Below are 25,818 nucleotides of genomic sequence, written 5' to 3'. Positions count from 1 at the left end.
GGATTGACAAGCCGGATGTGCGAGTGGAGGCCCATTGGTGGGCTTGAAATGTCTCAGACAGCGGCACATAATCGAGGCACACACTACAAGACCCACAAACCAACGCTGACTCTTTCGAGTCAGCCATTGGAGGGCTCATATTTTTAAGTGGGAGGTGTGGCCTCTGTGTCAAAATGACTGTCGCGCCTCTGAAGAGTGCAATGACCACGAAACTCATCAGGCGTGAATCGACAGGCCTGCTGTAAACTGGATCTGCCCGCCGATCCGGATTTTACCTCATCAAGGTTGCTGCAGTGGATGTCAGTGTGCGTCTCCAACAGGTGGGAACCTTGGAGCTTTGATTTTGATATATATATATATATATATATATATATATATATATATATATATATATATATATATATATATTTGTACTTGGACGATATGCTCTTGTACTTGCGAAGGGAGGAGTCTGATCTGGAAGGGGTGCTTACAGCCTTTTCCACATTTGGGGGGATGTAGGCCTTTTCTGTCACCTGGCATAAATCAAGTGCCTACCTGCTATACCCCGACCTCAAGGAACAACAGAACGCGCAAGCCACACCTGCACTGCGTTAGGAGCAGCTCACCACTAAATACCTGGGCGAGCTGATTTATAGAACTGCAGACCTGCGACTCAAGGGGAATTGAGGTAAGGCTCTGACTGTGCTGCATCACTAGGTCACCTTTTGGAATGCCCTCCCCTATCAGTGAGTGGTTATATAGCGGCATCGAAAATGGTTGTACTGTCACGCTTTCTTTAATTATTAGCATCTCTGCCTGCTGAGTTCCCAGGACGTTCTTTCGGGAACTGGATAGCATTTTACTTACACTATATTGGGGCTCCTCCAGGTGTTAAATAACTCTACAGAAGCTACAGCTTCCGGTGGACGAGGGGGAAATTGCGGCCTCGGATCTTGAGATCTGCTACTTGTCTGCATAAATGCAATGGATGGCTAGATGGCGCTACCATCTATGGAATGCTCTGCATCAAGGAGAGCATGGTCTACCATCCCACGATTGCAGGGGTACGGTGCGTACACCCCATGATTTCAGGGGTACGGTGGGTATACCCCATGATTGCAGGGGTACGGTGCGTAGGGGTACGGTGCGTACACCCCATGATTGCAGGGGTACCGTACGTATGTGATTGTGTGGCTCTCCATATGAATCGCTCATACGCAATGTTTTACGTATGAATCGCGTTCTCATTCCCCGATTCCGGATCGTACTTGTAAGGTCGGACAGGAAGTTTACGATTCACACGGTTCACTGTGAGGGTCCGTGTCGTACGGATTGTCCCTTGCTTTTTGTACGGTTCGCAACGATTCGGTTGTATATTTTTCAAACGAATCGTACTATGCGATTCGGACGGAATTGTACGAGTCATACGGAAAGGGCTAAGGATTTCATTCAGTCGTACGATTGGTTTACCAAATCGGAATCAGCCCCTATATGTACCTGGTAAACTCCTGAGGCACAGCCGGGAGATTTTAATCGCTAGAACAATCTGCTTTTAAATTGTTGTATACTGTGTTTTTACTTACTGCTTCACTAAAAAACGCTGCTATACTTAGGCACTTACTCGAACTTGGCCCAGCCGATGTCAGCGCTGACGCGGGAGAGGGAATCCCGGTGTAGGCTCAGTTCCCACCCGCCGTGGAGCCACGCCCCTTTGATCTAAGCCACGCCCCCTACCAGTACTTAACGCGCTGAATACGAGCCGCGCTCAGATAACTGGTAAACTCCTGAGGCACAGCCGGGAGATTTTAATCGCTAGAACAATCTGCTTTTAAATTGTTGTAAACTGTGTTTTTACTTACTGCTTCACTAAAAAACGCTGCTATACTTAGGCACTTACTCGGACTTGACCCCCCTGCCCAGCCAAGGTCAGCGCTGACGCGGGAGAGGGAATCCCGGTGTAGGCTCAGTTCCCGCCCGCCGTGGAGCCACGCCCCTTTGATCTAAGCCACGCCTCCTACCAGTACTTAACGCGCTGAATACGAGCCGCTCTCAGATACCTGGTAAACTCCTGAGGCACAGCAGGGAGATTTTAATCACTAGAACAATCTGCTTTTAAATTGTTGTATACTGTGTTTTTACTTACTGCTTCACTAAAAAACGCTGCTATACTTAGGCACTTACTCGGACTTGACCCCCCCGCCCAGCCGAGGTCAGCGCTGACGTGGGAGAGGGAATCCCGGTGCAGGACACGCCTTCATTCTGAGGCCACTCCCTCCGAATCCCCCATATACACATGTGCCTCCACTGGACGCGCAGCGGACGGGCGCAGCGGGCGCGCCGTCTGCGCGCCTAAGGCAAGCCCGTCTGGGCCCGTCCGGGCCCAGACGGCCTTAGGCCCAGGCACTATGCCCGATTCTCAAAGCCGTATAACATACACCCAAGACAGGCTCCGAGCATTGAATTCGAACAAACATCCCAATTGCACATATATCCTCATGGAAGACAACCCATTCACGGGCTGTGTCCTTTGCAACCCGCCGGAGGAGCAGGCACACCCACAAGCCCTCCGACTTGGCCTTCTCAACTGCAGGTCTCTTGTCAGACACGCTCACGAGATAAATATCCTCGTTCAAAACTTTACGCTGGATATACTGTTTCTCACAGAAACATGGCTGACGCCGAACAACGACTTTGACATGGTCAACGCCGTCCCCCCCGGCTACCAAATACGCTTCCTTAATAGACCTGTCGGCAGAGGCGGTGGATTAGCCATCCTATACAAGGTCCACCTCACCTGCAGGATTGACAATGGCAACGTCAAAGATTGTGAAAGTTGCAACTTCACTCTACAGATCTCGCCTACAATCTCTCTCTCCGGACTTTTAGTCTACCGGCCGCCAGGAATTCTCCAGTTCACTGATGGATCATGTTACACTAAAAGCAACTACTGCCTCTAATTTCCTTCTCCTAGGGGATCTCAATCTTCATTTCCTTGATCCCACGGATAACCCTGCAGCCAACCTATTGACAGATCTCTTGTCAGTTGACCTGCATCTCATGAACGCACAAGCCACCCATGAAAAAGGCCAGCTTTTGGATCCGATTTTTATGAATCTTCGTAATTTTAAAACTCAGGCACCCATTCCTTTTCCATGGACAGACCATCTACTGGTCCCCATGCACTGGCATCTCAAAACCACTCCGACTCAACCACCCAAAGCCAGGACCCTCGTAAGACGTTGGCACAAGCTGGTACCGGAGGACTGGGAAGCTAAGCTGAGAGAATCCACCCCTCTCCCTTCCATGGATCCCAAAACTGCGGATAGAGAATTTAATGACTGGCTCACCCATTCCCTAGATAATCTCATTCCCCACACTAGCACTCTCAAACACACCAAGAGGATCAATCCCGCTCCTTGGTACACCCCTGCATTGAACGCCTTACGGAAGGAATGCAAAAAGTCAGAACGCATCTGGAGGAAGGATAAGTCTGCGAATAAAAAAGACGTATTCCAGACAGCCATGAGAGAATAGAAACTGGCACTCCGTAACGCCAAAAGTGCCTTTTATGAGGAAAAAATAAAAAATTCTTCCTGCTCTGCTAGGGAAACCTTCCTTATCCTTAAAGAGCTCCTCCATGTCCCCGACCCCCCAGAAAAACACCTGGACCCCAAAGAAGCGGAGGACAAATGTGTCAAACTAGCTACCTTCTTTGATGAAAAAATCAAAAAAATTCTCGCCTCTCTCCCCGCGACTGATTCCGATTTCAATGAAGGAGATAAGGATAACTCTCCCTCGAACTCCCCCCTGAAATCACCTGCCCCTCACCTGGCTTCCTTCGGCCTGGTTACCGCGGAGGAAGTAGCCGCCACATTTGCCTCAATCAAGATTGGCGCCCCCAGTGACCCAGTGCCCATACGGTTCCTCAAAAAAGTCACCCACACCATAGTGCCCCTGCTGACCGCACTGATTAACACCTCCTTATCCCAAGGGGAAGTCCCTCCTAGCTGGAAAGCGGCGGTCGTTAAAGGACTTCTCAAGAAACCTTCCCTAGACCCTGAGGACCTATCAAACTATAGACCCATCTCCCTCCTCCCATGGATTGGTAAGGTTACTGAGAAACTAGTAAACAAAAAACTGTCACAGTTCTTGAAACTAACCACCTGCTCAAGAACTCTCAAACGGGCTTCAGACCAGGCCAGGGCACCGACACCGCACTCCTGGCAGCAGTGGAGAAGGCCAGAGACATTCTTGACACAGGAGGATCAGTGGCAGTGATCCTCCTGGACCTCAGTGCGGCCTTCGACACTGACAGCCACCAGGTCCTAACCCAACGCCTGGGAAACATCGGAGTGAAGGACAAAGCTCTGAAATGGCTCGCATCTTTTCTCTGCCAACGTTCCTTCCAAGTTTGGGAAAGTGACAGCCGCTCTCCTGCCATCCCCCTCCGGTGTGGTGTGCCCCAGGGCTCGTCACTTAGCCCCACGTTATTTAACATGTACATGGCCCCACTGGAGGAGGTGGTCACCCCATTTGGAGTGACCATCATCAGTTATGCTGATGATACACAGCTGGTGGTAACTCTATCTCACCCCAAGCAAGAACCCTCCAACCTTCATGGCTGTCTCTCCAAAATTCACCAATTGATGAACGACTCAGCCCTTAAGCTTAATGGGTCAAAAACAGAGATTCTGCTCCTGGGACAAAAAGGGCTCTCTCTCCCCCCTAACATCTGGCCCGCCTGTCTTGGTGAACCCCCTACCCCCAAGACGGAGGTTAAGAGCCTAGGAATATGGTTAGAAAAAGATCTCACCTTTAGAACACAGGCAAAGAAGATGGCTGGTGTTTGTTTCGGCCTTCTTAGGTCATGTAGGAAAGTGCTCCCCCTGCTTCCTTTTAACTCCCGGAAACTGTTGATCCAAGGCCTGATTGTGTCCAGGTTGGACTACAGTAACGCCATTTATCTGGGAGCCCCCGAAGCCACCTTTCATATCCTACAGAAAATCCAGAATGCCGCTGCCCGGATGCTAACGGACACCCCGGCCAGAGCATCAGCGAAACCCGCCTTGAAGAAACTGCACTGGTTGCCGGTCAGGGAAAGAGTGGTGTTCAAGGCCCTCTGCCTGGCTCACAAACTGCTCCACAACGAAGGCCCCCCAAACCTCAAACACTGCATCACCCCCTACAGACCTTCCAGAGCACTCCGATCGGACCACGAAAACCTCATAGTGGTACCCATAGTGAAAAAAGCCCGCGCAGGAGGTCGCCGCTTCTCGGTGCACACAGCGAAACAATGGAATGCGCTTCCTCTGAAACTAAGAACAGAACCCAACCTCCTCCGCTTCAGGAAATCGCTCAAAACCCTTCTCTTCCCCTAAACCCTCCAATTTCCTGTAGTATGTCTCCTCTTGATTACTAGGTATAGCGCTGGGATACTCTCAGGTGACTACGCGCTCTATAAAAACCTTAAATAAATAAATAAGTAAAATATGTTCCCTTTACAGTTCTATCGGAATGCTTAGTTGACATGTCGCCACACCCACGTTTGCTGTGTGATTTGTATTCATTTTGATTAAAAACAATAAAAACAAGTTAAAAAAAAAATACAAGTTAACCTGAAATTAAAAAAGAATCACATTTGGGACAGCACAGTATGCAGGTCCCATATCTGTTTTGTTTTTCTTTTACAAACTAGTACATAAATCAGAGTATAAGAATTTGAATGCTCTCTTCGCTTAGCCACACTTTTTAATAGCTATTCCATTTTCAGATGTGTATTTTCATCACCATTTACCTGGTTTATAATGTATGGTTAAAGTTTTATCGATTCATTCTGCTGTTTAAACCGCTCTTGACAGAAGGCCTATTGAACGATCTCACTCAATTTACTTATTCCCCTAACATTTATTGGTTATTTGTGCTATTTAACATAACATTGTTCTTTAATGTTCTTGTTTGTCAAATATTTTATAAAATAAGTTTGCATATATATATACTAAGTTATATATATATATTATTGTATTTTTAGATCATCACAATATCACAGAACCAATTACTCTGGTGGTGGGGCAGGTAACACATTTCAGTGTTGAATTGTTCTGGGATTTGGAAAGCAAGTTGAGACGGAGAGAACCTAACGCTGAAACTGTCACATTTTTGATTGAGCAAGAGGATTCCAAAACGAAAGCGTATACAACCGTTTATACGTAAGTATACTTTGAACGTTTTAAGACTCGTTGTTTAGGTTTATATCAAGTTACCCATTTAAAAATGGAAGCTTGATAACCAAAGTCCTAAAAATATCCTCATATTGAATGCACAGTTTTTTCTTTTTCCTATGTTTGCCAGAGTGGTTTTATAGAAACATTCATAGAAATAATTTTGGAAATATTTATTACATTTTATTACGTGTCTCCCTAAGAAAAGCACTGTATTTACTATTTTTGTTGATCTAGATTGTGGAATTCAGCATAGCTTTTTTTAGGCCTTTAAAGCCATTGCCAGCAATGAAAAGGCTGATTCTTTTCAGGCTATAATCAAATCAAGTCAAACCCCAAAATTCCACCCAGCATTAAACCTCAAAACTCTCTCTCTCTATGTAAAGTTGTTGAACACTTTTTCCCCATGTATATTTTATTGATTTTCAGCAGAAATTGAATCACAGTACATGGAAGAATGTAATCGTATATAACATAGGTAACTAGACATATTATTGCATTTTTAATATGGAATGTAAGTAATATTGAAGTAAAAATATTGATATTACCATAATATCGAATGATAGAATATCGATGTCATAAATAGTGTTTTAATTTTAAAGTAATAATTATCGAAGTATAAAATATCGAATTGATAATATCGTTTTTCTATAATATCGAAATTATAGTGTTGTCAAAAATATCGAAAATAAATATATAGGATGTTTAAAATATCGATTTAGTAAATATCGAATTCGTTATTTTTTAATATTAATTTGTGTAATTTTTTTAATTGTATTAATATATGTAATAATTTTGTTAAAAATGTATTTTAAGATATGTTTTAGGAGCGGATGCTGGGTTATTAGGGGATAAGAGTGGGGAGTGTTCTAAAAATATTTGTTTTTACATTTTTGTATTAAATATTTTAACTTTAAATTTTAATTGTTTTGAAATTAGATATTTTTTTATAATTTCGAATTGAATTTTTTAGAAATGTATTTAAAATTTGGAATTTATAGTAATTTTTTAGGAGCGGGATGTTGGGTTATTAGGGAATAAGGGTGGAGAGTGTTTAAAATATTTGTTTTTAATTTGATAAAATGTAAAAATTTTATTTCGAATTGTTTCGAAATTAGAAAATATTTTTATAATTGGGAAAAATATTTTTAAAATGTATTTAAATGTTGTGATTTATATTTATTTTGTAGGAGTGGGATGTTGGGTTAGTAGGGGATAAGGGTGGGGAGTGTTTTAAAAATATTTCCTTTTAATTTACAATGAAATTTTCAAATTAAATTTCAAATTGTTTCAAAATTCGAAATTATTTTTATAATTGGGACATTTTTTGTAACAAATTTTATCATAATTTTGGCATTTATAGTTATTTTTTGTAGTGGGATGTTGTATTATTAGGGATCAATGTAGGGTGTTTTGTAAAATGTGTATTAAGAATTTATAATGTTTTATCATGTTATTAAAATTTAACAAAACATTTATTTAACATTTCTTAAATTATTTTCACATAAATATGTTTTTTAGTGTCTAATATTTTCAGTGACTTTAATTTAATTTGTGTTAGAATAGTAAATTATATATGGTCAGTTTCCAGCACCTTCCTTGACTTTCACATAAGTGGAGTGGGAATAGTAAATTATACTTGGTAAGTGTTCTGCAACTACCCTGACTTTCACATAAGTGGAGTGGCCAGCACCTTCGCAGACTTTCACTAAACTGGAGTTGGAATAGTAAATTATGTATGGTCAGTGTCCAGCACCTTCCCTGACTTTCACCCAAGTGGAGTTGGAATAGTAAATTATATTTGGTCAGTGTCCAGCACCTTCCCTGACTTTCACCTAACTGGAGTGGGAATAGTCATTTATATATGGTCACTGTCCAGCACCTTCCCTGACTTTCATCCTTCTGGAGTGGGACTAGTAAATTATATATGTTCAGTGTCCAGCACCTTTCCTGACTTTCACTCAACTGGAGTTGGAATAGTAAATTATATTTGGTCAGTGTCCAGTACCTTCCCTGACTTTCACCCTTCTGGAGTGAGAATAGAAATTATATATTTTCAGTGTCCAGCACCTTTCCTAACTTTCACTCAACTGTAGTGGGAATAGTAAATTATATTTGGTGAGTGTCCAGCACCTTCCCTGACTTTCACCTAACTGGAGTTGGAATAGTAATTTATATATGGTCACTGTCCAGCACCTTCTCTGACTTTCACCATTCTGGAGTGGAAATAGTAAATTATACATGGTCATTGTCCAGCACCTTCTCTGACTTTCAGTCAGCTGGAGTTGGAATAGTAAATTATACATGGTCAGTGTCCAGCACCTTCTCTGACTTTCACCCTTCTGGAGTGGGAATAGCAAATTATGTATGGTCAGTGTCCAGCACCTTCCCTGATGTTCACCCTTCCGGAGTGTGAATACTAAATTATATATGGTCAGTGTCCAGCACCTTCCCTGACTTTCCCCCTACTGGAGTGGGAATAGTAAATTATGTATGGTGAGTGTCCTGCACCTTCCTTGACTATCACCTAACTGGAGTATGAATAGCAAGTTATATATGGTTAGTGTTAACTATATTTTGTTCTTTTTAGTGAATTGTTTTGGATATAAAAAATTATATGTATTTATGTAGGATTTATTTGAAAAGTTTTTATTATATTTAATTATATTTTTATAATGTGTTTATTTTATTTTTTTGTATTTTAAAACAATTATATTGGTATTTGTAGAAATAATTTAATATGTGTACTTACAATGTATATAATAATATACATTTATATTATGTGTAATTATTATATACTTTTCTTATGTTACTTAAGTGTGTTTTACAGTTTAGTGAGACAAATATAATTAGAACATGTATGTATTAAAATTATACTTGTAGATAAAAAACATGTAGGTGAAATATATATTAATATATAAATATTTAAATAAAAACACATTTTTTTAGAACACCACTTTTATTTTTGTAGAAGCAAGTAGAGAGGAATAGTTTCAATTTTTTTTATTTACAGTATGGATTATACATTAGTCAAAATACAATAAATATGTATTTCAAAACTTTTTATTGGAAGTTTCAGGGGTATATATCATACAATCAGAAATTGCAATGTACATACCATCAATACTTGTAATTACACATCATTCAGCATAAAAATGTATTATGTCCCATGGTGGTGGTGATGCAGGACGATCTTGAAGACAGTGTGGCAAACCACCATGCAGCCTTCCTAGGCTGGGTTCCTGAGGGGCTATAAAACAAGGGAATTGGAGTTGGACAGGAAAGGAACGGAGTAGATAAGAGGAAAATGGAGAAAATAGAAAGAGAGAATAGAGGTTAGAGGTGAGATGTAAGAGGTAAGAAGCTAGATGCAAGATGTAAGATGTTAGATGTTTGGTGTTAGATGGTCCACCACGATGCGGCTTAGCAGTCCAGGTTACGAGTGACGGGCTATTTAAGCTGTGAGAAAGTATGTACGTACGGCCCCCCAGGAGCTGTGGGAAGGTATGGGGAGCATGATGAATCACAGAGGTTTATGGGTTTTGAAGTAGATGTCTAGTGAGTTCCAAAGTTTCCTTTGTGAGGTTCGCCCCGGTGTATTTTGTAAAGTGATATTATCAGCTCCTCTGAGGTTAATCACCCAGTTTAGCCAGCAGGCATAGCTTGCCTTTTTGGTGTTTTTCCAATTGTTTAGAACGACTTTCACAGCTGCTGTGAGGAGGAGGTCAAGGAGCGCCCTGTCTATTTCTGGGAGTTGGGTCTCTTTAGTAAAGCCGAAAATAAGATAGGGGAGTTCTTTGGCAGGTGAGATATTAAATACTTTGCGGACAAAGTCAAATACCCTATCCCAAAACAGTGAGACACAGTCGCATTGGAGTATGAGGTGTTCTAAATCTCCTTCTGCACGCTTACAGTTCCAGCAGAATGCGTCAGGGCTGGGTATATGTGCATATAGGCGAGCCGGCGTCCAGAATTCTTTATGCATTAGCCAGAACTTGGCTTGTGATAATGTAGGGCTTATTTTATGGCTTGTGCAAGATCTCCACGCCGTGGACCACTCCAGCTCTGAGATGGAAAAGGAGGCGACTGATGACCAGAACTGTGTTGTTTTGGTATTTAATGTTGATGATTGCGGGCTCAATAATTTGTATAACCTCGAGACCTGGTGGCCTATTTCATTTAGGGAGGAGAGGAGTGAAGGAAGAGCTGGGTGTTTGGATGTCAATCCGCTTTTGAAATGGCAGTTTTAACATTGAGGAATATGTAGAAGTCGGAACTATCAATCCCAAAATTAGATTGGATTTTCGTAAAGGGTAGAGGGTAGCCATTGTCATAGAGTTGGTGGGGAAAAAAGATTCCCTTCTTGATCCAGGTTGGGTTGAATAGTGGCTCACCTTTGTAGGTGATTGAGGAGTTTTTCCAGATCGCTTCCCACCTAGATTTTCTTATAGTTGAGTCTAACACTTTATCTACTTTAAGTAGGGCTATTTTGGTGTTGGTAAATATGGGTTTAGAACATGGGATCTGATTCGCTTTCATTGAAAGGATCGAGATGGGAGGCATGCCTTCCAGAAGCGCTTTTTCGACATCTAACCACTCCGGCGAGTAGTCCATCAGGGGGGGACAGCCAATAGGATCCTTGTTTCGCTAAAAAGCAATTTGATATCTTTTAAAGTCAGGGAGGTTGACTCCGCCAATGGATTTATCAAGTTTCAGTTTTCACAGGCTGATATGTGGTTTTTTCCCTTTCCAGCTGAAATTGTTCATAGTTTTATCTAATTTATTATGAAATTCTTGGGACAGCATTAAGGGGAGCATGGTAATTAGGTAGTTTACTAGCGGTGTAATCATCATCTTAATGGTCTCCAGCCTACCCCACCAGGTGATGAAGCGGGGTGACCATCCGTCTAGTTGCGTTTTTATTTTTTCGAGAGTGAGTTTCTCATTATGTATTAGGGTCTCTATGATGTAGCTTTCAAATTCTATACCCAGGTATTTGATGTAGTTGTTTTGCCAGACTAGGCCTGATAAGCCTAAAGATTCTTTGTTAGTGAATATGTTTAGGGGTTTAACTTCATATTTATCCCGATTCAGTTTGTAGCCTGAATGTTTAGAGTATGATTCTATAGAGTTCATCAGTGCGGCTATAGAGGTATCGGGATTTTCAGTGACTATCAGAATATTGTCTGCGTAAGCAGCAAGTTTTACAGTTTTATCCCCGAAGTTGATGCCCCTGACATCTGTGTTCTGTTGTATGTCGCGGAGGAGAGGTTCCATTGCCAGAAGGAATAGAGAGGGAGATAATGGACAACCCTGTCTAGTTCCTTGCTCGAGAAAGAATGGTTCTGATAGCGAGCTGTTGATAGCAATTCTAGCCGAAGGGGAGGCGTATAATGACATGACCATATTAATAAAAGTCTCACCCATGTTGAATATGTGCATGCATTGGCGGAGGAAGAGCCATGACACTTTATCAAACGCCTTCTCCGCGTCCAGGGTGATTGCTACAGCGGGGGCATTTGAGATTTTCGACTTCTCCAGTACATGACATAGGAGTCTCGTATTATCGTTAGAAAGGCGATGTTTCAGGAACCCCACCTGTGAGTTATTTATTAGGGCGGGTAAAACTTTGTTTAGTCCAAATTTATGAGGGATATCGGCCTATAATTCTTAGGGAGTAGGGGGTCTTTCCCCTCTTTGGGGATCACTATTATTGTCGCTTCACTCATCGTGGGGGTGATTCTGTTTGAAAGTGAAAATAAATGGAACAGTTTAAGGAGTCTTGGGTTAAGTTGTCCGTCAAAAGTTTTATAAAAATTGGCCGTGAAGCCGTCAGGCCCCGTAGCTTTATTGTTCTTTAGTGTTTTGACTGCGGAAGAGATTTCTGCTATAGTTAGTGGGGCCCCTAGTCTGGTTTTGTCAGGTTCCGATAACCGTGGGAGTCGAATTGAGGTTAGATAGTTGTTACATTCTTCCATGTTGAATTGGTTATTATTTTTATAGAGCTCCTCATAAAAGGACTGAAATGTGTGGAGAATGTCTTTTTGTTTGGTTTCGGTGTTATTGGATTGGTCTCTAATCGATGTTATATGGAATTGCTTCCTTTTGTGTTTAAGATAGGAAGCAAGGAGTTTCCCTGCTTTGTTACCCTCACAAAGTTTTAATGCCTTGAATTTGTTAATCCATACTCCTGCTCTTTTACTAAGGATGGCGTTGTATTTATATTTCAGGTTTGTCAGTTGGTCGATGGTAACTTTATTGTTCAGATCACTGGAGTGATGCAACTCTAGCTGCTTGATTGTTTTCTCTAGAGAGTCCAGTTCGGAATTTAATTCTTTATTCATACGAGCCCTGATACGTATTAGCTTACCTCTTAATGTTGCCTTAAACGCGTCCCATACTAAGGCGAGGTCCGTTTCTGGTTGTGAGTTTATCTGGAAGTATTCTTGTATGCATTGTTCTATGCTTAACTTGTTTTCTGGCACTGATAGTATCTCATCGTTGAGTCTCCATCGTCTGGGGGGGATAAGAGAGTGGGAGCCTGCCAATTTCATATGGATACCTGCATGGTCCGACACCAATATGGGGTCTTTATCAGTTTCGTCGATGAGGTGTGTATGAGAGTCGGATATCAAAAGGTAATCAATTCTTGAATAAGAATTGTGGGGAGGGGAGTAGAAAGTATAGTCACGGCCATCTGGGTGTTGGAGGCGCCAAGAGTCATGTAGGTGGAATTTGGCACACATTCGTTTCAATGCCTCGTGGGCGCGTGGGGGGTGGTATGTACTTTTGGATTGCCTGTCTAACAAGCGATCTAATGGTAAGTTAAGATCTCCCCCGACCACTAGTAATTCAGCTTGTGGGATATTTTCAAGTTCTTTCGACACATACTCCCAGAATTCGGGCAGGTCTGTATTAGGGCCGTATATATTTGCCACATAGATATGGTCCTCGTCTCTTTGAAGGTGTGCAATACTCAGTCTACCCTCGGAGTCTACCGAGTGTGATATCAGGGCTAAGTTTGCCTTTTTAGCAACCAGGGTGATCACCCCTCTTTTCTTTTGATTCGCGGGGGAGCAAAGTGTCAGTGAGATCCAGTTTTGTTTAAGATTATCGGCATCAATCTAGGATAATTTGGTTTCCTGCATGAGAATTATGTCCCCTTTAGTTTTGGCTAAGTAATTTAAGATTTTTTTGCGCTTTACTGGGTGATTAAGCCCCTTAACGTTTAGCGAAAAAATAAGTAGAGAGGCTGGTAATTTCTTATCTGGGGCCATGGATATATGATCGGATTAGTGTGGTGACGGGCCGCCACGAGATTTTGTGTGGATATGGTCTTGCTGTAACGTGGATTCCCGCACACCTAGGTAGTCCGAGTTCTATGGAAACTCCAATAGATAGCGCTGCCAGCCTAGTAAGGCCTTGGGATGCGTGGCACACATCGCGGTGGTAGAGAGTAATTAGTAAGTCAGAGGAAGCAGTGAAAGTGCGAGTAGAGAAAGAAAAGAAAGAAAGAAGAGTAAAGAGTAGATAAAGAGTAGTACATAGCAGAGATACACCTGAAACATCTGTTTTTACAACCCTACATCCCCCCCAACTGAGTCAGCCCCTCCTTACACCCCTCTCCCCTCCCCTCCCCCCCTCCCTGAAACTCGAACTGAAGAGCTGCGACAGCAGTGCTGTTGGCGCCCGCACAGGGACATATGTACTAAAGATGATAGATGACCCATTGTGCGATATCATTCTGAAAAGTTTTGCGTTCAAACATCTTGGTAAAGTTCTGATAACATTAAGAGATAAAGCAACTTAAGTACATTCAACTTATATCCTTTAACTATTTAACTTAGCACTTCGGGCACTCCGAAGGATGTCTGACGTAAAGCCTTATTTGAAGAAAATTACATAAGTAAACAAAGAACTTCTTACTTGGAGAGCCCCTCTTTTTTGCATATGATAGATAGAATTATTGCTAACAGTTTCGGTTATGAATTGGTACAGTAAGCAATCAGGGATTTGTGGAAGGTATAGTCTTTTGTACGCAAACCTCGTAGCTTAAGTCTATGTGTAAACAATATAGCGTGGGTCCTTGCTTAAATGTAAGTAAAACAACTACCTGGTAATCAACCTCGTATTACAATCGACTCACGTCAGGTTATCGGTGATAATTAACATACAATAAACCTCTCAACGACTTATGGGTAGTCATAGTATTAAGAGGCACAAGGCAGTTGAGCACTTTAAGTAGTGCAGTGTAGTGCTGGAGCCCTCCATACATGGAGCAGATCAGTAGATTTACATTTTATAACTAGAAGAAAGACAGGCTAAGTGGGGACTTGACACAGGGATGTCTCAACCCAGATTACAGTTTTCGATCACTGAGTCAAAGTTCAGACTGTGAAAGGCACTGAGAGGCTAGGACTGGTCATAAGGCTGGAGTAGCAGACCATCTGAATTCATCTTCCATATCACAGCGTTTAGACAGACCTGTATCTACATGACTGTATGTAGACAATATATTGTATGTCTTCTATGGAAGACAATGAAAGTCTAGGACATGCCGTTAAAGGCCGTTAAAACTGGGGTGGCAGGCCGCCTGTATACACCTTCCATATTTCAACATTTGGACATACCTGTCAATAAGATCATTGAAGGCGAGGGTTAGAGATAGTCCTAACTGCCTTTTTCTTGGGCATCTGTTTTTCTTTTATTGGATTGACCGCCAGACATGTCCATTTCTTGTTGAGGTTTAACGCTTAGGTAGCATGCTAAGTCATGCGGATTGGTGAATAGATGGGAGCGGCCATGGTCTGAGATCTTGAATTTCGCCGGGCCTGCAAAAGAGAACTGAATATCTTTCGCCCGTAATTTCTCTCGGAGGGAAAGGAAACCTTTCCGTATTTCCACCGTTTCCCTTGAATAATCCTGAGTAAATGTGATTCTGTTACCTTCCCAGCTGATGTTGTGGTTTGTTCTAGCATACCTTAGAATGGCTTCCGCGTGCTGGAACCTCAGTGGCTTGCATATGAGAGGACGAGGGCCTCTCAATGTGCGGTGTGGGAAGGCAGCACTCTGTGGGCTCTGTCCAGCTCCAATCCATGCTGGAACTGTATCCCCGTAACAGAAGAAATCCACGCTTCCAGAAAGGATATGCAGGAGTCAGCGTCCTTTTCTGCATTTTCTGGGATTCTGAAGATTCGCACATTTCCTCTTCTGTTGCGATCTTCCAATTCTGAGGTTTGGCGTCTGAGATCGTTGGTGGTTGTTTGGAGATGCTGCGTAATTTTAGCGCCATTCGTGGTCTTGTCTTCGATGTCGCTAATTCTTTGCTCTGCTTCGTCTTGGCGTAGAGATAAGGAGTTCATGTCTTCCCTGATCGCGGTTAGTTCGAGTTGCATCGCATCGGTATTGCATTTTGTCGATTTGGCTAGCTCATGCACGTCCGCCAGCTTCTTCAAAATCATGTCTAGTGTGCTAGCAACGTCACCCCTGTTTTTGATAGGTGAGTCTGAGACGGAAGTTTCTGGTCGTACCTTCTTAGTGTTTTTGGAGTCCCTGTCCGCCATTTTCGGTAATTACGTGGTGTCTAATCAGTAGGAAGGTGTATCGATAGCGGTTGAACCACGGCCGACTGCAGAATCAGAGTCAGACTTATGTATTCAATGGCTGGTAGTGCACCTCTGGCAGTTTTGCTTTTCTTGGCCCACAATTTTCATGAGATCCTATTTGTAGTGTGGCACTAGTAACACTGCTCAGTGGGACAGGGACACTGAGCTGTGGGCCGGGTCGCAGATGATAACAAAGACCTTCCGTGCCTTTACAAATTGATGCGTTTGTTGCAAGACACCCTGGTTGCAGTTGTTATAGTGTGGGCTATAGTGTGGGCTCAGTGTGCCCTTCTCTCTCAGTTGCCGGACGGCGTTGACTGGTGTCGCCTGTATCTACTGCTGGGCGTTATTAGGGCTGAAGAGGAGTTATGGGCTGAAGCTGGCCGTTTTTATGATGGTTGATCACTGATAAAATGGTGCTGGATCGATGAACCTCTCAGTTGCTGGACAGCTGGCTGTAGTGTGTGGGCCCAGTGTGCCTTCCTCTCAATTGCAGGATGGTGTACCTACTGCTGGCGATATTAGGGCTGAAGAGCAGTTATGGGTTAAAACTAAAGCTAAAGCTGGCCGTTTTTTGTGGTGGCTGATCACTGAAGTGAGTTACCAAAAGAAAAATCGCCTTCTCAAATTGTGTGTAGGACCGCCATCTTAAGGTCAGGCACGACGTGCTGGGCGATGGTCTGGGAGCCCCCTTTTAACTTGTATGTTGGGGGATGTTAGAAGGAGCGGCAGACATAATTTAGTTTGAGGACATTTAGACAGTCCCAAGAAGCCCGGAGCAGGATAGCATGGCGAGGAGGCAGGCTGCGTTCGTTGCAGGGTCTTATCAGGACGCCATTTTGGAGTCAGGCAACAGTGGTGCGCGTCGGATTATTTTGCCTCCCGTTGCCGTGGCAAATCATTGGGATCATCCGTGTGCCGCCCTGAGTGAGGGTAAATCAAGCGCTCACCTCCGGTGTAGAAACCACACCTATCTGGGGTTTGCAGGCATCGGAGCACCTCCGTGTCAGGAGCGGAGGTCGCGATCGCAAGATGGCGGCTGGTTGTCGGGTCCCCGGACTGTCCGCTCGATCGGCTAAAAAACTCCTTTCAATGTCTGTAATGGAGTCGCAAGTCACATTTCCCCGCGCACCAAATCAAGTGGTTGGAGATGACCTCGATCTGATTGACGCTCGGGCTCTGGGTCGCACTGCAACAGGATCTGGTTCTGTCCCTGTGCGGAGCGGAGACAGACTAGGCGGCCAATCTCACCGCCGTCCAAGCCACAATAAATATGAATATATTTTTTATTCATGTTGAAGTTTTAGGTAAACAAAGTTTTATAATATTATAATTTTGAATAACATAAGTATTTATAATCCATGAAAAAACCATATATATTTATTTAACATTTATAACAGTTTTTGAATTCAAATATTACATTTTTTGATTACATTTTAATTTTTTATTATAAATATATACAGTATATTTCTCATTAGAAAAATGTTGCAACAGAATGAGTTTGTTATTCACAATAATTACGTTTGAGGAAAAAAAATTGTAATTGTGTTTCAGTAAATATGTAATTAATAATATTAATATATAACATATATTAATATTATTAATCATTACATTGCTTTATTAAAACATTTTTGTAAACAGGTAATTATTTTTTTCAATATTGAAATGCTTCATATGTATTTTGTATAATTTTTGTTATACAGAAAAATATATTAATAATAATTAATAATAATTTGTAATTAATTATTAATATTAATTTACAAAGGGTAATAATTACACAGTAATTTTTAAACATACAGAAACATATTTGTAACATGTATAGTTAAGTATAATTCATGTTTTTAATTTTTCAGGTTTCATTTAATATATTTAAGAAGCCATTTGCATTTCACTGGGACTATTTTCTAACCGCGTAATGTTATTTAGGTTCATTCAGGACAGGAGAAGCTCGCGGTTGAAGCTACGTCGCATTGAGCAAGGTAAGGTGAATTTTAAGTCTTATATCTCCGAAAATACTTATGTTTGAGCGTAGTTGGGAGTTTTGTAGTGTTTTTTTTGTTATCTGGTCGTGTTTCTGGTGTATTTTAGGTGTTCGTAATTTTTCACGGGGGTGTCGTGAGTTGGTTTTTTAGGCCTAGTGTGTTTAGTTTATTATGTTATTAAATATGTGTTGTTTATATGTTTTTATGTTTCACATTGATGTTATTCTATTTATTGCATGTTATTGGGGTTTTGTGCGGGTGGGTATGTTTTCGATATTTTTTACAGGTTCCTGTTTTTCTCGGTTACGTTCCGGAGAAGGATGCTTTTTTTAAAAAGAAAAGTGTTTATTAGTTGATTAAACTAATATTGTTACACGTTCTTTCATTTTTCGTGGTTTCCTGGAGCGATTATTTACTTTTTAAAGTTTTTTTTCGGGTTTTTAAGGGTTTCGAATGTATGCTGAAGCGGAAGACGCGTTTAAAAAAAAAAAGTGTGTGTAACTTTAATTTATAAAGTTGTCACACTTTTTTTCTCGGGATTTCCTGGAGCGTTTTTTACTCTTTTTACATTTATTCAGGTTTTTGAGGGTTTCGATATATTGGATTTGTCGAAGAACAATTTTTATTGGTGATATTGCATTTTTGCATTTTATTTTTGGGTATTCTTTGGAATTACCAGTCCAGTATAAGGATTATTGCTTGTTGGACTACATCTTCTACTGCTACATGAATTGTAAGTTTATTTATTTTACATTATTTGGGTGGGACATGATGTTATAATTGGATGTGATGTATATTATATTTTGAGAAATAATTTATAATTGTTCATATACATTTAGTTTATTGAATATAATATGTATGACAATTATAGATCATTTCTGAAAATATAATATTTATTTATGTTTGTTAACTGATTATTTTGTACATTATTGTGTATTTTTAGTTGTGGATAGGTAAATTATAGGATGCTTTTGGCTATTAGAGATAGTCTAGGCCTCTTGTTGATGGGTATAGGGTAACCTGACTTTGTAGTAGTGGAAACATTTGTTTAGTTTGTTTGGTTAATTGAGGAGCAATTTGAGTTACAGATTGTTCTATGCGTAACTCTTGATAGCTTTCTTCTTTCAGTATAGATTGCAGTTGTTTTTGTAGGGTAAGTTTCCCTCTACTTGTAGTTGCTTGGAAGGCATTGTGCCATCCTTCAACACTATTATTTGTTTTGGCTTCTTTGTTTAGTGTACTTAGGTATACATTCCACCAAGGAATGTGGAACTTTGGTTGCCTTCTATGTCCAGATCGGTGCAGTCTTCCCACCCATGTGTCCTCAAAGTAGTCTAGGAGTGGTGCTAATTTGTCTTCATTTCTTTTGTAATTGGGGCTATCTATTAGTATACTGTAGTGTTCTGTTACGTCGGTCACAGGGACATATGCTAGGGCTATTAGCTTTTTAACCTGGTAGGCAAAAGGGCTATCTGTAGCAGATTGTACACTTAGGGGCACTGTCGTAACAAGGGACAGCCCGCCATAAGGGTGGGGGTCCCTTATGCGCCCGGCACAGTGGCGGGGGCATCCTGCATCCCTAACATTGTGGCGGGCGGTGCACTCAGCACCGCCCTCCACAATGCCAGGGAGGCATGTTGTGCACTTCCATGCACAACATGTCAGGCACCGTGTTGTGCCTGCCATGCTGTGCATGGAACTGCAGGAAGGGTACCATAGCCCCCATGTGCACCCCTCCCCGGAGTCCCTGGGGGCCCGCAACAGGCCTCTAGAGCAGACTCTGCATGCCTTTCCGCATCTGCTGAGACACATTGTAATATGGCTGGCGGTGTCTATTAGACACCGCCACCATATAGAATCCTTATCGAAAAGCGGCGGACGGTCTTTCCGTCCGCCGCGGACCCCCCAGCCATTATAATATGGCGGGGGGTCATTTCTGCACGGATGGCGGGCGGATCGCCCCCACCAGGCTGGAGGTGGCTACCGCCAATGTTGATTTTTGGAGATGTCTCCAAAGGATTTGGTTAAAATGATAATAGCAACCCTGGATTGCTGTGTGTGGAAACGTTTTTTAAGATGGAATTTATCATTGCCAATTTGAAATCAATAATTATTTTTTGTGGGAAATAATTATTAGTTTCTTGTTTTATTGTATTTAGTACATCTATATAGGTATTTTGTTGTTTATTTGTTAATAGGCAGTAGATAAATGGTATGTTAGAATGATGGTATAATTCATGCACTGTGTACAGCTGGTAAAATGGTTTTGGGCAGGTTTTGAAAGTTCCGTCCATCATCCAGCTGTGACATTGCTGTAATTTAATTAAATTGTTTGCAGTAGCAAACATTATTATTCTGTTGTTAGGGCATTTGTTGTCAAAAAGAAGAAATTGTTCCTTATTGTGGGTTATCCTTAATTCTGGGGGATTCACAACTTCTTCAAAGATTTTAGGGTTAGGTAGAGTAGTCGTTGTTGCTCTTTTTTGTCTGGCAATAGTTCTTTTCAGATAATCTATTGTGGGTAATTGTCTTTTAGTATTTGAGTGGTAGGTTTTTCAGTATTAGTACTTGCCTCTTTAATGCTTTCTAGAGCATCCCTGACCTCAATCTCTGTTATATGGGGGGGGTGATTATGTTCTTTTGTAGACAGTACTGTAGTTTCATCAGTAATAGCTCTACCATAACATTTGTTTGAGTAGTATTTGCTACACTTCCAAAAAATATTTAGTCCAGATTGCTTTTCTTGTGTATACACATACCCCATATAACACATTAACATCTTATTATTTTGAGACATTACAAATTCAGCACCTTCAGTCATGTTTGTCTTTGTTATACTAGGAGAGATTAGAAAAAATACATTTTAAGTATAAGAAGCTTTATATATATTTTAAATGCATTTATATTTCAGTTTTTATACTTACAATGTTTCTTCGCTGTAATTTGAAATGTCCAGGATATTATTTCAAGCTTTTACTTGCATTTTGATGATGTATTTTTTGTTTGTTAGAGAAAAAAACATGTTGTTATTGTATTCTTTTGTTTTTAGATGGGCAGCTATTTTGGAGTTAGCATTTTAGGTTTTTTGTAAAAATTGAAAAAATATATACTTACTTTTTCAATGTGTGGAGTTGTTTACTCTGAAGAAGTACGTTTTGGATGTTTTTACAATCTTCTGTAAAGGAAATAGAAAACAAATAAAATATGTATTAGAGCTTTTAGTTTAATAATTGTTGCAGGTGTGTCATAGAAATTTTAAATACACTTACCTTCATTTATTTTTCTCTGGGGAAGATGTAGAAAGTCTTGTGGTGTGTTTAGGAGAGGTTTGTAGAGGAAATCTAAATGATATAAAATAAAGGTTACTAAATTGATCTTATTAATAGTTTTACTTCTAGGCTACTACTTTTTTTTAAAACAATAGTTTAAGTTACTTTGAGTAGTTCTGCAATATTACATTTTTGAAGAATTGTTCTTTCAGGAAACAGTTGGGCAGAATTTCACCTTCTTTCGTTTGAGTAGAAAATAGATGCAAACATTTTGGTCTTTTATACTGTGTATTTCATTAGTTGCTTCATTTTATTGTGAAATGGGAGCATTTCATTGATTGTTTTGTATTTTTTTTTTATTTGGCTGTTTGTTTTCATATAAGGGAAACGCTAGTTAGTTATTAATTGGTGTCAAAATATTTTATTTTCGTTTTTGTCTTTTAAATATATTTTACATTGTTTGATTTATTATATTCTGCAAGTATTATATTTGTGAAAGTTTTTTTAAAGAATATAATTATTTTTCTATGTGACTGTTTGATTTTGATATGTATATGTATTAGTAAGGTATTATTTTGGGGTTGATTCTGATTCGGGAAACAAATCCGTACGACGATTCGAATTCGTAGCTGTTTCATACGAATCGTACAAATCGTCCGAATCGCGTAGTACGATCCGTAGTAAAAAAATACGTCCGAATCGTTGCAAACGATTCGGAACCTGAAAGTGAACCACAAGAATCGTAAACATGCCGTACGACCCGACAAGTACGATCCGGACCGGGGAAAGAGTACCCGATTTGTCGCGTATGAGCAATTCGTACGGAGAGCCACATAGGGTACAGTTCGTACACCCCATGAACGTAGAGGTACGGTTCTTACACCTACGATCATGGGGTACTGTTCGTACACCCCAAGATTGTAGGGGTATGGTTCGTACACCCCATGATCTTAGGGGTACGGTTCGTACAACCCATGATCTTAGGGGTACGAACCATACCCCTCCCGTACCCCTACGATCATGGGGTTACGAACCGTACCCCATGATCGTAGGTGTACGAACTGTACCCCTAAGATCATGGGGTGTACGAACCGTACCCCATGAACGTAGGTGTACGAACCATACCCCTACGATCATTGGGTGTACGACCCGTACCCCATCCTCTTAGGTGTACGAACTGTACCCCATGATCGTAGGTGTCAAACCGTACCCCTACGATCATGGGGTGTACGAACCCTACCCCTAAGATCATGGGGTGTACGAACCGTACCCCATGATCGTAGGTGTACGAACCGTTCCCCCTACGATCATGGGGTGTACGAACCATACCCCATGATCGTAGGTGTACGAACTGTACCACTAAGATCATGGGGTGTACGAACCGTACCGGGGGTCCGTTTTGCACGCATTTCAAGTCGAATCCTACTTTTCTGGACGTTTTGAGCTCTCGTAAAAAAAGAGTTGTACAGAGTGTTGACTGGACGAATCGTAATTGCTGGGTAGGAATATGATGCTTCGATCCGTACGGACATCCCGTACTGCGCGTTCCGAATGCGATTCGTACGGATTATTGAGTCGTACGGGCTTTGGTACGATTCGGACGGAGAAATGCTTTGGGTACGCATCGTACTACATCGTACGTATGGGGACGTTCGAGGATACGATTCATATAGGAAAAATGCTCCGTACGGCCATTCGTACGTGATTTTACAGAATGGGAATCGGCCCATTTATGTTCTTCAATTGTTTTGAAGAGTATTATAATGTAAATATATATTTTTTTGTTCGAGTTATATTTTATTAGCTTATTTTTACATAGTCAATATTTTTAGAAAATCGATGTTGGTGTGATCTATATTTTTGCATTCATATGTTTGTTACTTTGTATTTAATTTACTGTTTAACGATATTTTTTATCGATATTTATTATTTCGATATTCTGTGTTTCGATATTTCTTATGTACGATATTTTGTACTCGATATTTTAGTATTTCTTTAAATAAGTATTGTCATTCGATATTATTGTAGTCGATATTTTGACGCCAATATTTTTTGTGTATTCTATATTTTGGTTGTCGATATTATGTCAGTGATCCATAACATATCATTCCCATACTTCATGGAATACCAATAAAACATAAGAAAATATAGCATTAACAAAAAAAAATAAGCCTAGGCCGGAAGGTCGATATTTTGGTTGTATACAATGTACAATGCAACATAATTCTAAGGCAGGACCCGGAGGCGAGGATTAGGCTTTTCTCTCTTCACTTTAGTGTAAACCATTTACTCCAGCAGCCATTTTAAGTTTGTGACAAATCGTTAGAAAAACGACATCTACCATGAACACCAGGGAGTGAAATCAACATATTGCAGCCAATAGCATCATAGTCCAGTCCATAACATCCCGTGTAGACCTCCTAACTTCCTCTTTTTTCGCTGCTCCAGCAGCAATCAAGATAAGTGCCCTTTACTCTAGCGTTCGGTATACTGTTTATTTTGTGGTATTGGGAGTGCTCGAGAGCCTCCCGCTCTGCGGCTACTCCTAAGTGCTGACAATTGCTATAATCTGTTAATTAGTGTTGTTATCACCGCGGGAGCCATCGCTCCTGCGTGGCTTTTTGTCTGAGGCTCGTGCGCGGGCGGTCTTCTGGCCGGCGGGGGGCCCAAGTTCCTTTTTGCACACTCAGCACATCCTTCTGTCTGAAGGCAGCCGGAACACATAAGTTTCTCTCTTTGAAACTGATGCTTTGTTCCGGCTGCAATTAACAACGCGGGGCGGTTGAAGGAGCGCGTGAGTCCAATGTATTGAAATTGACATGGTTTCACACAAAAGCTGCAGCTTTGTTAACAGCTGTTTCTGCACTCGCGTAGTGAACCCAGTGTAATTGACACGAGCCAGTGCCTGAAGGGATAACACCCTTTGGGGTAAGACTTTGTGTTCAGTGGAAAGGGACACCCCAGGCACTTTACCCCGCAGAAACATAGGGGGCAGTCCTTGCATTTGCTAGCAGTGAGATTTACTCTGATTTAATCAGTCTATAAGACTCTAAATCCCCCAAATGTTTGTGGGAACCTTCCCTCAAGTACCATTAACCCTCATGGAATACGAGGAGGCTGGGGACTATATGGAAGAGGAAGAGGTTACTTACCTTCCTATTGATAATCAATTTAGTAAAGTCATGGATGCATCCATCCTCAGGGCAGTTAAGCAGGTGGTGGCCCCCCTGGTGAAGAGAATAGGACTCCATGCGCAGCGTCAGCAACCCCTCAAAGAGAGGGGAGATTCCAATGGGCCCCTGCCTCCTTACCTCCTGGACAGGCGAATGACCCACCTTGCATCCCTCCCAGAGTGTTGAGAAGTGTAAACGCATAGACAAACCAGGCAGAGGCGGCCAAAGGAGCAACTTCAACAACTTCAACTACACTCAAGGTGAGAATTCACTCTATTGGGATCCTCATTAGGGGGGCGGTGGCCCATTTTCAGTCAAATTGGAGAAAGTTATCCTCGGATGCTTGGGTGCTACAGACGTTAGAAGATTTCCACATTGAGTTTTATGGAACTCCGTTCCAATTCCACCCGCCCAATCCTTTGTCCTTTCCTCCCGAGCAGAGAGTGATGGTGAGCCAGGAGGTGGACAGCGTTTTGCAGAAACAGGCAATAGTTTGTTCAGTAATTCACCCTCGGGGCTTTGTCAGCAAAATTTTTCCTAGTGGAAAAGAGAGATGGTGGTCAGCGCACAGTTATAAACCTCAAGGAGTTTAATTCTTGGCACTGCTATCGTCACTTCAAAATGGAGGGTATTCACCTCCTGCAGGACCTGCTCCAAGTCTCTGATTGGATGATCCGCCTATATCTGAAGGACGCCTATTTGACTGTGCCCATTTTTCCCCTGCACCAGCGATGCCTACAGTTTTACTGGGAGACCCAAGTTTTCAAGTTCACCGCCCTTCTGTTTAGCCTTTCCACAGCGCCTGGGTGCTTCACCAAGCTGATGAAGCCGGTTATCGAGCATTCCCAAGCTCAAGGGATGAGACTTATCGTCTACCTCGACGACATCCTGTTTATGGACCAATGCACAACTTCACTTTCCCAACATTTGCAGACAGCGGTGGATCTGCTGGAATCTTTGGGCTTCGTAATAAATGAGAGCAAGTCAGCGCTGATCCCATCCCAAACGATGGAATTTCTGGGCTTTGTGGTGAATGCAACCGAAGCAACTGTCAGTCTACCAACAAGATACTTATTCTGGAATATTCCGATATGGCTCACACAAAAACAATAATTCTAAACTGAGGTCCGCGCTTCAACGCCTAGCATGGGCTGGGACACAGGCCAGAGTCAGCTGGACGACCTTAACAAAACCATATTGGGGTGTTTGGAACCCCGGACCTCCAATTGTATTACTATTGTGCCAAGTACACCACGCACATTACTGGATACAACCGCACGCACACATCCCACATATTGCAGTGGAGAGAGACCGTGTTCTTCCAGAACTACTGACAAGCCACATTTCGGATCAAAAGATTTACTCCCAGAGAAACGATAAAAACAGTCCACTGCACATCCAGAGCGTGGCATACTTTAACATATCGAGCACAGAAGCTTCCACTATACACCCCAGCGCTGCCATTGGCTAACCACCCTAAACTCTCGGTCCCACAGGAAAAGAAAATGCGAACAATATTAGGGGAAATGGGGTTTTTGACCATGGGTAAGTTGTTTTCACACAATAAATTCATCCTGTGGAGCGACCCA

The 25,818-nt window shown here is 41.6% G+C and overlaps 1 protein-coding gene across 1 annotated transcript in view; it reads left to right on the top strand.

Annotated features, from left to right (window-relative positions):
• The first annotated feature begins 5,275 nt into the window (after window positions 1-5,275).
• Window positions 5,276-25,818, top strand: part of FANK1 (fibronectin type III and ankyrin repeat domains 1) — a 965,446-nt gene continuing 944,903 nt past the window's right edge. The window contains exons 1-2 of the mRNA XM_086919548.1: window positions 5,276-5,378; window positions 6,011-6,188. Coding sequence (XP_086775674.1) covers window positions 5,276-5,378; window positions 6,011-6,188 — 281 coding nt within the window. The remainder of the gene's footprint in view (window positions 5,379-6,010; window positions 6,189-25,818) is intronic.

The sequence above is a fragment of the Lissotriton vulgaris genome, chromosome 5 (genome assembly GCF_964263255.1).
Source record: "Lissotriton vulgaris chromosome 5, aLisVul1.2, whole genome shotgun sequence".
In the NCBI taxonomy this organism is placed as follows: Eukaryota; Metazoa; Chordata; class Amphibia; order Caudata; family Salamandridae; genus Lissotriton; species Lissotriton vulgaris.
The sequence above is the reverse complement of the archived record's forward strand: the minus strand, read 5'-3'. Positions and strand labels throughout refer to the sequence as shown.